Source organism: Carassius gibelio, chromosome B13 (assembly GCF_023724105.1).
Source record: "Carassius gibelio isolate Cgi1373 ecotype wild population from Czech Republic chromosome B13, carGib1.2-hapl.c, whole genome shotgun sequence".
Taxonomy (NCBI): Eukaryota; Metazoa; Chordata; class Actinopteri; order Cypriniformes; family Cyprinidae; genus Carassius; species Carassius gibelio.
The window spans coordinates 11,130,914-11,144,314 of record NC_068408.1 but is presented as its reverse complement, the minus strand read 5'-3'; the positions used below and the strand labels follow the sequence as shown (position 1 = coordinate 11,144,314).

General features: G+C 35.9%; 2 protein-coding genes across 3 annotated transcripts; one reads left to right on the top strand and one right to left on the bottom strand.

The window, feature by feature from the left end:
* Positions 1-6: 6 nt before the first annotated feature.
* On the bottom strand, positions 7-2,308 carry LOC127970216 (tRNA (guanine(37)-N1)-methyltransferase). Of its 2 annotated transcripts, none has more exons than XM_052572572.1 (5): positions 2,219-2,308; positions 1,329-1,957; positions 980-1,104; positions 245-887; positions 7-141 (listed from the first exon to the last, which is right to left on the bottom strand). In XM_052572572.1, the coding sequence occupies exons 1-5, from the start codon at positions 2,236-2,238 to the stop codon at positions 86-88; spliced, it is 1,473 nt and encodes a 490-aa protein (XP_052428532.1). In that variant the 5' UTR covers positions 2,239-2,308; the 3' UTR covers positions 7-85. The 2 variants fall into 2 exon arrangements, with proteins under 2 accessions (XP_052428532.1, XP_052428533.1); XM_052572573.1 differs by lacking the exon at positions 2,219-2,308 and adding an exon at positions 2,048-2,205.
* Positions 2,309-2,333: 25 nt separating this feature from the next.
* LOC127970217 (probable sodium-coupled neutral amino acid transporter 6) lies at positions 2,334-11,897 on the top strand. The gene is made up of 16 exons (XM_052572574.1): positions 2,334-2,571; positions 3,458-3,579; positions 3,924-3,997; positions 4,392-4,444; positions 4,686-4,725; positions 5,426-5,504; positions 7,976-8,058; positions 8,152-8,210; positions 8,291-8,350; positions 9,065-9,115; positions 9,274-9,353; positions 9,434-9,534; positions 9,825-9,949; positions 10,024-10,168; positions 10,261-10,355; positions 11,100-11,897. The coding sequence occupies exons 1-16, from the start codon at positions 2,485-2,487 to the stop codon at positions 11,181-11,183; spliced, it is 1,338 nt and encodes a 445-aa protein (XP_052428534.1). The 5' UTR covers positions 2,334-2,484; the 3' UTR covers positions 11,184-11,897.
* Positions 11,898-13,401: the final 1,504 nt, after the last annotated feature.

Here is a 13,401-nt window from a genome sequence, read left to right as displayed (position 1 = left end):
AACAGCTCTCACTCATGGAATGATTTATTTAAAAAAAAAAATTAAAAGAACAAAAAAACTAAAATCATTTTAACAGGGAATATATTCAGTCTGTCGGATCCTCACACTTCTGTTTCTTAGGATTCGGCTCTTCTAAAACATCTGTGGAGGAAAATAATTTTAGCAGAGCTGTGCACTGTGTATGTTTTTATTTCATGTTAAATACTGCTGCACAATGACAATAGTAAATGTGAGAGTCTCTTACCACTGTCTTGAGTGTGTGTAGAGTATAAGACCCCTCTCGGCAGTGTAAAACTCACACACATCATCTCCTTATTGGGTGCCACATTCCTCACCAGGTGCACAGAACATTGTCCTTGCAGGGAAGTCTTTAAACTCGCCTCGGCCCGCTCCACTACATCCCTCTGAGCATCATCTTCCTTGGAGAACCCGTAGCAATGCACCTGTGGCAGGTTGTCAAGACTCTGGTCTGGCTCCGGGCCCAGCAGACCTCTGAAGGCATCGAGGAACTCGAGAGCAAGTGCGGGGAGATTCATCACCACATGAATCTTTCGTGATCCCTTCATTAGAGCAGGCAGGCGCTCCAGTACAGGTCCCCGGATGAAGTCCCGTCCATCCATGTTAAATGATTTTATTTTTCGGTCAACCTTGTTGAGTTTAGCATTGTGCTGGAGCCAACGGAAGGACTCTGGGTTTAAGTCGTTAGCGAGGACCTCGCAGCCTCGACGGGCCGCTGGGATCGCGAACGGACCAACCCCGGCAAAAACATCCACTACAGTATCGCCACGCTGAAGAAGGGAAACGATGCGCTCATGTTCGGTGCTCAGTCGAGGGTTCCAGTACACACGAGAGAAATCAAACTCGTAAAACACACCATTCTCACGTACCTGAGAGAGGCATAAATGTAGATTACAGACAGATGTATCTTTGAAAACTGACTTAACTGAATATGCTGTCTCTTTATAGAATATGAACTCACTTTTGCTACCATGTTACTCTCTCCTGCTAAAACCTCCATTAGGAAGTTTCTATAAGTGGAATCAATGGTGTTGGTCTTGTTGACCACACAAGTAATTCCTGGGTTCTTATCTATGATGACTTGACCTGGAAAAAAAACACAAAAAGTCTAAATAACCTGTACATGACATTCATACTTCAATGTTGGAAATAAAATTGAACCCCACTGATTTTAAAATATCATTCAAAATATTCAAAATATCTCTTTTTGTGTTTCACAGAACAACAAAATGCATACAGGTTTGAAATGACATGAAGGCAAGTAAACAATAATAGAAGCTGATTTATTAATTTATCAATTATCTTCTCACCAATCAGTTTTCTGTAGGGGAGCTGGTGGTCTCTCAGGTTCATGTGAGCGATGTGGCCCACTCTACTAAATCCTGATGTCACATCCTGTCCTTCAGGAAGTACAGCTCGCAGTATCTCCTCACTCTTAAGGTTCTCATAAGTGAGCTGCAGTTCATACTTCTGGATCTCCTGAGGCACCCCATACGCTTTCAGAGCTTCTGCCTCCTCACTGCCAAACGAATCTGCAGATGTAATGCTGTTTGGGTCCAATAGCAGCAGCCGATGTTCTCCTTCACTACTGTCTTTATTCCCATCTTCACAGTGTTCCTCAACAACCCGTTTGAGTCCTGGCCTCTGTAGTGCCACTTTCTTTAAACTCTTCACCACTTTGTTGAGAACACTGGTTGGTATCCGTATGGCAGGCACGCTGACTGTCTGACTGAAAGCTGCTCGGTCCAGGTCTGTCATGCCCCGGACTGTCGAAGGGGGCTTGTAGAGCCCCAGATCAGTCTGTGATTGGTCAGTCATGGCTTTCTGAGACTGGACTAGAGTGGCGAACTGGAGAGAAATTCTTGCAAATTGTTTTTTTTTATGAAACTGAGAGACACAACTGCGATGTTTTTGCAACAGGAACAAAAGTCTGCCAGACCTGTTGGTCAGAGAGAGAGAGAGAGAAATTTTAAAAAGTGTCTAATGAGACAAAAGTAAGAATTTGCAACCTTTTCGTTAATTCACTTACAAAACTATTTAAATAAGTGCACATTTTAGCAACAGACTGCTAGAGGTGCACTGCTACACTTGGTAATAAACTACAAGTTTATCTGCTTATCCACGGAGCTTAAATCGTGCAATTCATTACATTCAAAGCATAACTTTAAGATATATAATATAAACAAATTAAACTGCTCACCCTCTCCAGCCGGCAGCCATAAGAAACACGCTTTACAGTACGTCATTTCTAAGCGACCGAGTCTTCGGCTTGTGATTGGTCTGTGACGTGAGATAAAATAGACATGTGACGTTTTTTATCACGTGACTGTAGATGTTTACGTTTACAAGAGTCTCTTTTGGAACCGGTGGTATAAGAGCGGGACACATGAATTGACGGCCACGCTGGTGTCCAAGAGAGAGCAGAGGGGTTGTGGTTGTTCATAAGAGAAAACTAAACGGCAGAACATGTGGAAAAACGACGCAAACTGTAGCGTGCAGACGGGGAGCGAGTATGAGCCCATCGGAGAGGAAAGCAGACCGCTCTTAGCACAGGTAAATTACAGCCTGTCGTTTCCTGATTAACGTTACATTATTAAGAAGAAGAAGAATAACAACAACAACAATTGTCAAGTTGTCCCTTTTGTCAAATTAACATATTGCTAAGCTAAGGCTTAACATTAATTAACATCCCAGCTAGACGAAGTTGATTTGTATAGCACAGAATTTACAAAATATCCACAAAATAACAACAATAATAATAATACATTTTATTTATAATGCGCTTTTCTAGAACCCAAAGCGCTACAAACAAATAGAATTCAAAAACTACAATAAATGCAATACAAAGTAAAAAGTATAAATCATAAAATACTTACATTATATTAAAAATATTACAGTACAACACAGTAAAATATTACTGACAGTCCATAAAACCAATTTTAAAAAGATGAGTTTTTAACAGCTTCTTAAAACTGGCTATTGTTTGAGCCTCTCTAACAGCAATGGGAAGCGTGTTTCATAATAGTTACAAAGTGCTTTACCGAGGCGTAAAAAAATAAATATAAGACATGTCACAGTAAATTAATGTAAATCCAGTCTACACCAGTGTAAATTCTACATGCAGTGCTGTACTAGTATTTACAAATCAAATATATTTGGCGTTCCTCTAAAACCATAAAGCTGTGTTCTAATGTTTTCAGTGGAAATGGAATAGTATGTGTTTTATGTCATCTTCTGACTCATGCTTTCTAATAATTGTAACTTTATCACATGTTGATCTTATGCAGTTTCATTTTGTCTTTGCAAAGATTTCACTTCTCTTCGTGCTTTCAGTAACTTGATGACACAGTAATGAAATTCATTTTGGATACTTTTTCTATTGCATAACTTCTAGGATCATGTTGTTGCGTAATTCCTGGTCTGTTTATCTTCCTCACAGGGTGCTCAGGCTAGAGGTGCATCTTTCTGGTCTTCTGCCTTTAATCTGATGAATGCCATCATGGGTAGTGGCATCCTGGGTCTCTCTTATGCTATGGCCAATACAGGCATCATTGGATTCAGGTACACAAACGTGGTGTTTCTGATTCAATTCAAGTTCAACTGTGTTGACAACTTTTGTGGCATAATGTTGATTGCAACAGAAAATTGTTTTAATGCAACCCTCAGTTTTTAAAAGCAAAACTGTGGTTCCAGTAAGGTACTTGCATACTTTACACATAAACAGAGCCATGCAAAAATGTTTCATTCAACAGGCATTTTTACACAATGATAGAAGTGAATCTCGGAGAAGCTGAAATTGTTATTGCAACACAAACATTATTCCACAAACGCTTTCAATAGAGCTTCCCTAGTATTTGATACAGAACAGTAATTTAAGCTTGTTTTTTGTTTTGTTTTTTCCTCAGTATTCTGTTGCTGGTGGTCTCCAGTTTAGCTGCTTATTCTATCCATCTCCTGCTGCTCCTCTGTGACAAGACAGGTAATATCAACTCTCACTTTTGACTTCATTACCCTGCATAATCCTGTTGACCTTTCAGCTATGTTTATTTAAACCCTCACCAGGGTTATTATAGTTAACTAAAATGACTCCAATCTAAACTAAAAGTTAAACAAAACTGAAACTAACTATAAGCGCACTGAAAAAAATAAGTTACTGAAACTAAAATGAAAACGAATTTAAAATAATGGGGAAAAAATTATACTAGAATCTCAGTAATCCTAAAATAACACTTATTCTCAGAAACTCTACATCAGTTGAGAAATCTCTGCTGACAGACAGAGGAGTTTTAGGCAATTTGTTACACTGTGAAATGGCCTTTCATGATTATACATTATAACCAGGCCTCTTTATTGCATATGTTTTTGTGTGCTAGGCATCAACTCTTATGAAGCTCTTGGGGAGAGAGCGTTCAACAGACCTGGCAAGGTTGGTTAATATCACGGATCTAATATCCAGCTCACAATGCTTTATTTATCTGATTTTGTGTTTGTCTGAAGATTCCCTGCAGTTAAGCTGTATTGAAGCTCTGCAATATTTCATTTTGTTATATGAAAAACTGTGTCTGTGGTCATTATCATTATCTGTACTTGTCATAACTGAATACACTATAGAAGTAAAATGCACCTGTTTACTCCCATAAAGCGTGTGTTTCACTTGTTTTGAGCAGATTCTCGTGGCCTGTACTATTCTCATTCAGAACATTGGAGGTGAGGTTTTCACTTTCATTTGTATTTAATTGTTTATATGGTTAAAGTCATACTTCTTAACCTTTGGACTCTGAAATTAGAATTACTACAAACCCTGACACAGAGAGTCTCCCCTCTATTTTGTTTTCATGCTCTCAGTTTCAACATGTTTTATTGGGTGGATATATTACTTTTAACTTAGCAGGTTGGTCTGCAAACAACAGCGATACTAAAAAAAAAAAAAAAAAAGCGATTAATAATATAAATAAAAATCTGTCTTTTCTTTCTGTCTGCCTTTCTTTGAACACTGCTTCCTATTCACCGTGAACAGTAGTGAGTATTATGTGTGTTATGTGGTGTTTAGTAGCAGTAAAACTGAATTTTGTTTATCATTAATCTCCCAAACCTACTTGACATAAACTCCATCTCACTTTCACACTAGAATTTAGAGTGGCAACAACTGTGTGTTTGTGTGAGCGCAAGTGTTTTGCTGCAGTCAGGTTTTCAGTCTGGATACAAGCCAATCCTTTCATCAGCTGTCTGTTAATCATACGCGTATGTGTGTATATATGTGACCAAATGATATGAACTTGTGGCTGTTAGCATGTTAGTGTTAGTTTAGATTATGTTGACCCCAAAGGTTACTGTGTGTTTTTAAATAGACCGTGCGTTACTGTCCATGGAATGGTTTGAATTTTGTGAATTTGTTCTCCTTCTCTAGCCATGTCCACCTACTTGTTTATCTTGAAGTCTGAAATGCCTGCTGCCATCACCGGCTTCATGAGCACAGAGATTTCTGGGTAAATAAATATATCCCGCACCCTCACACTTCATTCTGATAATGTACAGTCAATGCAAGTTTTCAGCATCAAGTAATTTTTTTCTGTTCTCACTGTACTCACTGTACAGTATTAGCCAATCAGAACATATTTAATGTAAAAAAAAAAAATTATATGATCAAAGAGCAGAAACAGAGTAACCACAAAATGTCTTGTTTACAGTCAGTTGAGAGAAAAAAAATCTGACTAAAATGGAAGATAAAATGCTATTTAATAGTTTAGTGTCAGTAAGATATTTTTAAAAACTTTTATTGAGCAAGGGTGCATTAAATTGACTAAAAGTGACAGCAAAAATAATTAGGATGTTGCTAAAGATTTATATATATAATAATTTATATATATAAGATATATTTTATATAAATGCTAACATATTGAGCAGCACAACATTTATAATCATAAATATAAATACTTGAGTAGCAAATCAGTATATTAGATTGATTTCTGAAGAATCATGTGACACTGAAGACTGGAGTAATGTGAAGAAAAATCAGCTTTGCATCACAGAAATAAATTACAGTTTAAAATGTATTAAAATAGTTTTTTGAACCGTATCTTTAATAAATGCACAAAAGACTTCTTTTAAAAACATTTAAAAATCTTACAGCCCCCAAAATTTGAATGGTGGTAGTAGTACATATGGTTTATCACAACAAATATTAATTACATATCACAAAATCGGAGGTGAAAAGTTTTACATCTTGAATTCATTGTTAGTCAAATTAGAAACCTGATTCAGGAAGAGAGATAGAAGGGCACTTTCACACCAGGTCATTCACTGACTGGCAGAAAAACACTCTTTCTCTGACTTCTCTGACTTTAAGCGAGTTTCTGAAAGAGAGTAAAGAGCAAATATTCCAGAGTAAAGAATGTAACGGTCATTATTTTATTAGCCGCTGTTCTGAGCCGTGGTTCAACTGTGCCCCGTCCCCACGCAGCTGGTTTGCATTAAAGGTCCGTTCATGTAAATCTCGCACATATGTTCCACCCAACGAGAGTTGTGCCTTCCCAAGATCCCCTTTACCAGCACAATTACTGTGACCAGACCCAGACACACACAAACATCTCTACTCCATCTCTCTGGGAGGAGCAAAAATCACAAAGCGGCCACAGTATAAACGCTTGAAACTTTAGTCATTTACTGTAAAATAACATTTTTCTTTCAGTGGAGTAATTTATCTTCATTTCTTCAAGTGGATCAGTTAGGCTGTCTAGTACCACCCTGTTGTTAAGACAGAACCACAGGAGATCAGCTCAAGATCTCTCTCACACACCAACCTGTTCAAGATTCCTTCTCCCAGTTCAAATACACATTCACATTTCTTTTGTGGAGACCATGATACATTTTTTTCAGGATTTTTTTTTTTTGAAGAATAGAAAGTTCAAAGAACTGCATTCACTTGAACTTTATTTTATTTATTTTATTTTATTTTTGGTAACAATGCAAATATAAGTAATATAATAAAAAAAAGTATAAATGTCTTTAAAATATCTTACCGTTTCCAAACTTTTCAGTGGTACAAAATGAAAGAGATAATTGATTGAGATAATTTATTTATTATAATTAGTAATTTATAATTATCATTTTAAATGTTTTTTTCTTTACATTTGCACTTTTTTATCTTATTAAAACAAATGAAATGAAACTCATAGCAAGAAATTTGTCTACACTGAGTTAGTGGAAGGAAATGGACTTGTAATGGACTTGTAACTTGAAATGGTCTCAGTTCTCTCTTTAAATATTTTATTTTATTTTTCCTCAGTCTTATTAATGTAGGAAAATGAGCACTGATTCAGGAGTACTTGCACAGTGAGAGAGACTCTGAGGAGGAATTTCTGGCATTAGATGTGGGGATTTCCAGAATTGCAATGTTTTAAGGGTTGATTTGGGAAGCAGACAAGTGATTTGTGATTGATATCACATCCATGGGTTTAAAACACTCAAGTATGGGGTCAGTAGAAATTGATACTTTTATCCAGCAAGAGTGGATTTAATTGATCAAAAAAGATAGTATAGGCATTTTAACAAAATATTTCTATTTCAAATTAGTGATGTTCTTTTGAGCTTTACATTCATCAAAAAATCCTGAAAAATGTACCATCATTTTGGCAGAAACACATTTTTTAACACTGTTTTCAACATTGATAGTAAAAAAAAATTTCTTAAGCAGCAAATCAGCATATTAGAAAGATTTATGATGGGTCATCACAGGAACAAATTACATTAAAAATATAAATACTGTACATGAAAAGCAATAAAATAAAAAGTTATTTAAAATTATAATAACATTTCACAGTTGTACTGTTTTAATGTGTCTGATAAAAAAAAAAAAGAATCGGTGAGTTTAAGAGACCAAAACAATAATAAAAAAAAAAACCTACTTACTTTCTGATCAAATGCCATTTTCTTCATGCAATTTGTTTTCTGTCCTTAGAAAGTGGTTTGAGGATGGCGTTACACTATTGATTTTAGTGACTCTAATCGTAGTGTTGCCATTGGCTCTACTTCCTAAGATTGGTGAGTGACTGAATGTCAGTTTTTTTCTGTATTTCTGTAGTAATTCTGTACGTGTGAGAGAGTGTGTATCACTGCTTTCTATCTCCTCTTCAGGGTTCCTGGGATACACCAGCAGTCTCGCATTCATCTTCATGCTGTTCTTTACTGTAGTGGTAAGTTGTTTTTGTTCTCTTTCTTTCTCTCCCTCCCTCTCCATCTCTTTCCCATGTTGATGTTTTCATCTCTCACACAGGTGGTGGTGAAAAAATGGTCCATTCCCTGCCCACTGCCAGTTAACTCTACTGTGAGCCTGGTAAAGACCACACACACACACCCTCACAGCCAGACCACTTGCCCAAACACCCCACGTAATACCCAAAACAATTCGGGCAGCTCCAGAACAATTGAACATTTAGCTGCATTTATTTTTTTAAATTTAGCTACAGAACCTCCTCATAACTTTATAACTCCTTAAAAAAAGTCTTTATCACAACTGACTTAAGGCTAAAGGGTTGGTTTTCAAGTGTCAGATATTAGGTTTTATGTTTTATTTATTTATTTTTGTAACTCTTCAGTTAATTTGTATGAAATGGTTTTAATGAAGTGAGAACATTATTTTTTTTTTCAATTAAAGATGGGCTTAAAAACCTTTTAGACATTTTTGTTTTTATTTGTTTCTATATAGTTTAGTTAGTTATTTTTCCTATTGTTAACTTGTTTCTTATGACAAATATAGATGTGATAGCTGGCATGGTGCTAAGTTATAAACAAAGTCATTATTCTGAGATATTTTGTGCTGTCTGATTGGATCCAGTCTGTCAGAAACAGGATGTAGATTTTTTTTTAAATAAGGGAAGTGGTCTTTGACATCTTCAGCCCGTGGTCAAAGCCTTTATTTATAACAGCGTGCCGATGTTCAGCTGCATATAATGTGATCCCAGAGAGCATTTTTTTTTTTCATTCTGTTGCTGTCCTGATTTAATTTTTAATCTTCATATTCACATTAATCTTCTTTTTCTATCCCCAGAGCTTAAATACCTCTGAATGCACCCCACAGATGTTTGTGATCTCTAGTAAGGTGAGTGTGTGTTTTTTCCTGAGAAAGCAGAGCTGTGTTTTGATTTAAAGTCTGCTTTGCAGGACTATTAGAAACCCAAATATTAGTTGTAATATTATAGCATAACCGCACACACATCAGGAGGGTGAGAAATGACTGTGTGCGTGTGTTCATTACAGAGTGCTTATGCCGTCCCAACAATGGCTTTCTCCTTCCTGTGTCATACGGCAGTTTTACCTATTTACTGCGAGTTACACCGGTTAGTACACTCATTACTGTTCCTTCTGTGCATCTGCCACATATATAGCCTTATTATATGCATTTACGTATGTTTTTCAGACCCACCAAGCAGAGAATGCAGAGTGTGGCAAATGTCAGCATCTTTCTTAGTTTTGTGGTGTATCTGATCTCTGCCCTGTTTGGATACCTCACCTTCTATAGTAAGAACGTTGCTCAAGCTACACCGTCCCACAATGCAACACTTGACATGACCTTACATTTTTTGATCCAGCAAAGGAGTTGGAAACAAAATACTAAGACTGAAACCAAAAACATAAAGGAAATGTTCATTACTTGAAATTAAAATAAACATCAGCTGAAATAAAATATAAAAAATAAAGCACATTTTATTTCAGCTAGCTGCCAAAGCAACCTTTAAATTGTGTGATTAAAAAAAAAAATGAAAAGGAAGATAAATGAATTGATCTGATCGAATGTTCTTTATTCACAGCACATGTGGAATCTGAGCTGTTGCTAGGATATGACACCTACCTACCACGGGATGTTGTGGTGATGGTAGTGCGTCTTGCGATTTTATTGGCCGTTCTGTTCACTGTGCCGCTCATCCACTTCCCAGTAAGTCAAACGCCAGACTGTGAACTATTTAAGAAAGAAATTCAGAAAACACATCCTCTCTTCTTTTCTCTCAGGCACGTAAATCGCTGTTGATGTTATGCAGGGGAGAGAGGGAGTTCTCCTGGCTCTCTCATTCGCTTTCCTGTTTTTTCGTCCTCACTCTTGTGCTGCTGCTCGCTATTTTCATCCCTGACATTAGGAATGTCTTTGGTGTGGTGGGTGAGTGTGTGCCATACACTCCGTGTGTGTTTTACGGTTTAGTTCAATGTGTTTATGTGTGTGTCTGCATACCTTTTCTTGTGTGATTCTAGGTTCTACGACCTCCACATGTTTGCTGTTTGTGTATCCTGGAATGTTTTTTTTGAGAATCAGCTCCGAGCCAATCAGATCTCTCAATTCAGCAGGGGTATCTAAAGTCTTACATACATTCGATAACACATACAAAACTTCCTTTGCAGAAGACAGCTGATTTTGAGTGGATTTCTTACATTTTGTTTTATACACGACTGTTCAAATATGGGGTCAGTAAGATTCTTTTTTTAAACGTTTTTGAAAGAAGTCTCACCGAGGCTGAATTTATTTGTATAAGAAAATACAGTCAAAACATTAATATTGCGAAATATTGTTACAATTTAAAATGACTTTTTTGTATTTATATTTATTTTAAAATGTAAATTATTCCTGTGATGGCAAAGCTGAATTTTCAGCATCATTACTATATGCATCATTACTATATTCATTCTAATATGCTGATTTGGTGCTTAAGTAAAATTTCTAATTGTCCTCAATGTTTAAAAAAAAAAGTTATAAACCATAATAATTTTTTCCAGGACTTTTAATTGAATAGGAAGATTAAAAGCATTTGTTTGAAATATCTTGTAACCTTTATACATGTTTTCTATAATTTATAATCAATTAAATATATTTGTATGGAATACAAAGATTAGTTAAAAAATAAAATGACTGTCCCCAAATCTTTGGACATTTTTAATGTCTGATTTGTTTTTCTTTGAAGGGTTTTTTTTTGTTTTTTGTTTTTTTGATATGTTGATATGTCAACTTGATATGTTGATTATTTTGTTGATACTATTTAGCTTTCTTTAGTTTTCTTCCCATAAGCATCTTTTCCAACATTCTCTTTTCTTTCTAGGCAGTTTTTCTGATGGTGATTGGTCTGGTTGTGGGTTTGCTGAGCCTATGTGTCATCATTGTCTCCTGGGTTCAAGGTCCTTGACCTTTGACATCATTATTGTGGGATGTATTGCAGAAGTTGTGAGCTCAACTCATCCTCCCCTGAAGAGAAAGCTTATTTTACAGGTGACACGCCAGGCAGAGACTCTTTTCTGAACCAAATTAAGGGAATACCAATGAGATGAGCCTGTGGTCTTATGACAAATCTCATGTCCTCATAGCAATAGCACTTTATGACACTTGAATACTGAACAGAGGCACAATCAAATTCAGAATATCCAGCAGGGCACTAAAATGCATATTATGTGTGAGTGACAGAAGAGTTTGACTATCTTTGAACCAGATGGTGGCTGTCATCCATAGAAAAACACTTGGGACCAATGAATGAAGGAACTACACTACCGATTTTACAGTAACTGAATGTGGGATATTAGTTTTATACAGATGTTTAATGAATTGGAAAAGCTGCTTGTCTGACTCCAAAAAAAAAAAAAAAAAAAAAAAAAAAAAAAAAAACACGTTTGAAATTTCTGGACAGTTATTCTCCAACACACTAAAACCAAAGATTTTCTGTTTATTCAATTTAGAATTCCAAATGTTCCTTTTATTTTCTATATTTAAAAAAATTATAATACATTGGAAATATAAAAAAGTGTATTTTTTTTGTACCATGGCAACCCTGTTTACATGTCCAAAAGGACAATTTTGATGTATTTTAATGTGTATTTCGATAAATAAAGGGAAATAAGAATTAAAACTGGTTTCTCACTGACTCGTGTACTGTGGCATCTGGAATGGAGTGATCCATGTTTAGTCTAAGAGATCCAAGCATTAGTGTGTGTTTTTGCTGGTTTGCACGTGAGAAAGATTGATAGGCTGATTTTTCTTCATTGATTTGGACAGAGGGTCCTCTGTATGTCAGATAATGGAAAACAAATGCTCTCTCTCTCTGTGTGTGTGTGTGTAGGCTCTGGCCTTTGCTCTCTCCTGCTGTTTCTAATATGCTGCATTAGCTTGAGAGGCCGCCCAATGTAAAGCAGTCTGTAACACAGATACACACAAACACAACCTTACATGTACTTTGTGAAATATGGTAGTTTTGTTATTCTTGAGGTGTGTAATTAAAGCAACATTCATCTTGTGGCTCAGGATAAGAAAAAAAAAACTGTTTTGTTTTACATGGATCCCTTGACTGACATCACCAATCACATGATGAAACCATGGCAAAGTGTGATTTAGTGGATATTTTTTATAGTAGTGCAGAGGATTTGGTGTTCAGGTGAACCTCACAAAAACGTGTTTTTTTTTTTAAAGAAAGAAAAAACATCTTAGTAATTTGTCCAGACATTTTTTTTTTTGTTCTTTTTAGAATTTTTATAATTCTTTTAAAAATAAAAATCATTACTGTAATACAGTATGTTATAGTAAGACAACCAAATGGATAAACCATATGAATGAATACAGTTTAAATAATATATCATTGTATTATTATTATTACTAATTTTTTACTAAATTATTATTTTTAATAATGAATAGAAAAATACGTTTTCAAAAATCATTTCTGGGCATTTTCAGTAAACATGTATGAAGAAAAAACCTTTAAAACATAATTTCATGCTAAGTTTAAATGAGTGGAAAATGAGATTCCCTGCTCTTGGGTATAAGGCAAGAGTTATGTCTCTTTTCAGCCTTAATTCAGGCCTGCAGTGATAGTTTTACCTTTGGACCACAGTCCACATTCACACAGACCAACAGAAACATCTGCTGACGGTTAACCGCTGCCTACAGAAGGTGATTTTGCTGTATGTCTGTCTGATTTCTTTCATGCCAATTGGCCCTTTCATTCTGACATCTGCTTTTTTCCCCATGACTACTTTTTTTTGCATCTCTGTTCTTCTCCTTCCTCCTGAATTGATTTTCATGCTCGATCAGTGACCGTGCTCTCTGTCACAGACATTCAGTAAATTATTCTGAAGACTCTGTTAGGAAGATACAAACACATATTCAATCAAACACACTACTTTACTTACCTCTATAGTGACAATCGTAGAGTGTTCTCTATCAATTTTTTTTTTTTTTTTTTTTTTTTTGTCGTTCTCTCTGCTCTCTAAAACCTCTAATTCTGCTCTGACGCCTGGTCGGAGCTGAGACCACATCACATCTGGAGTTGATTTTACTCAAACACACACACACTTACCCTGCCCTGTGCCACACACTTTCTCCTATGCTTTAAAACTGTCCTGTCCTCTCTGCTCGCTCTC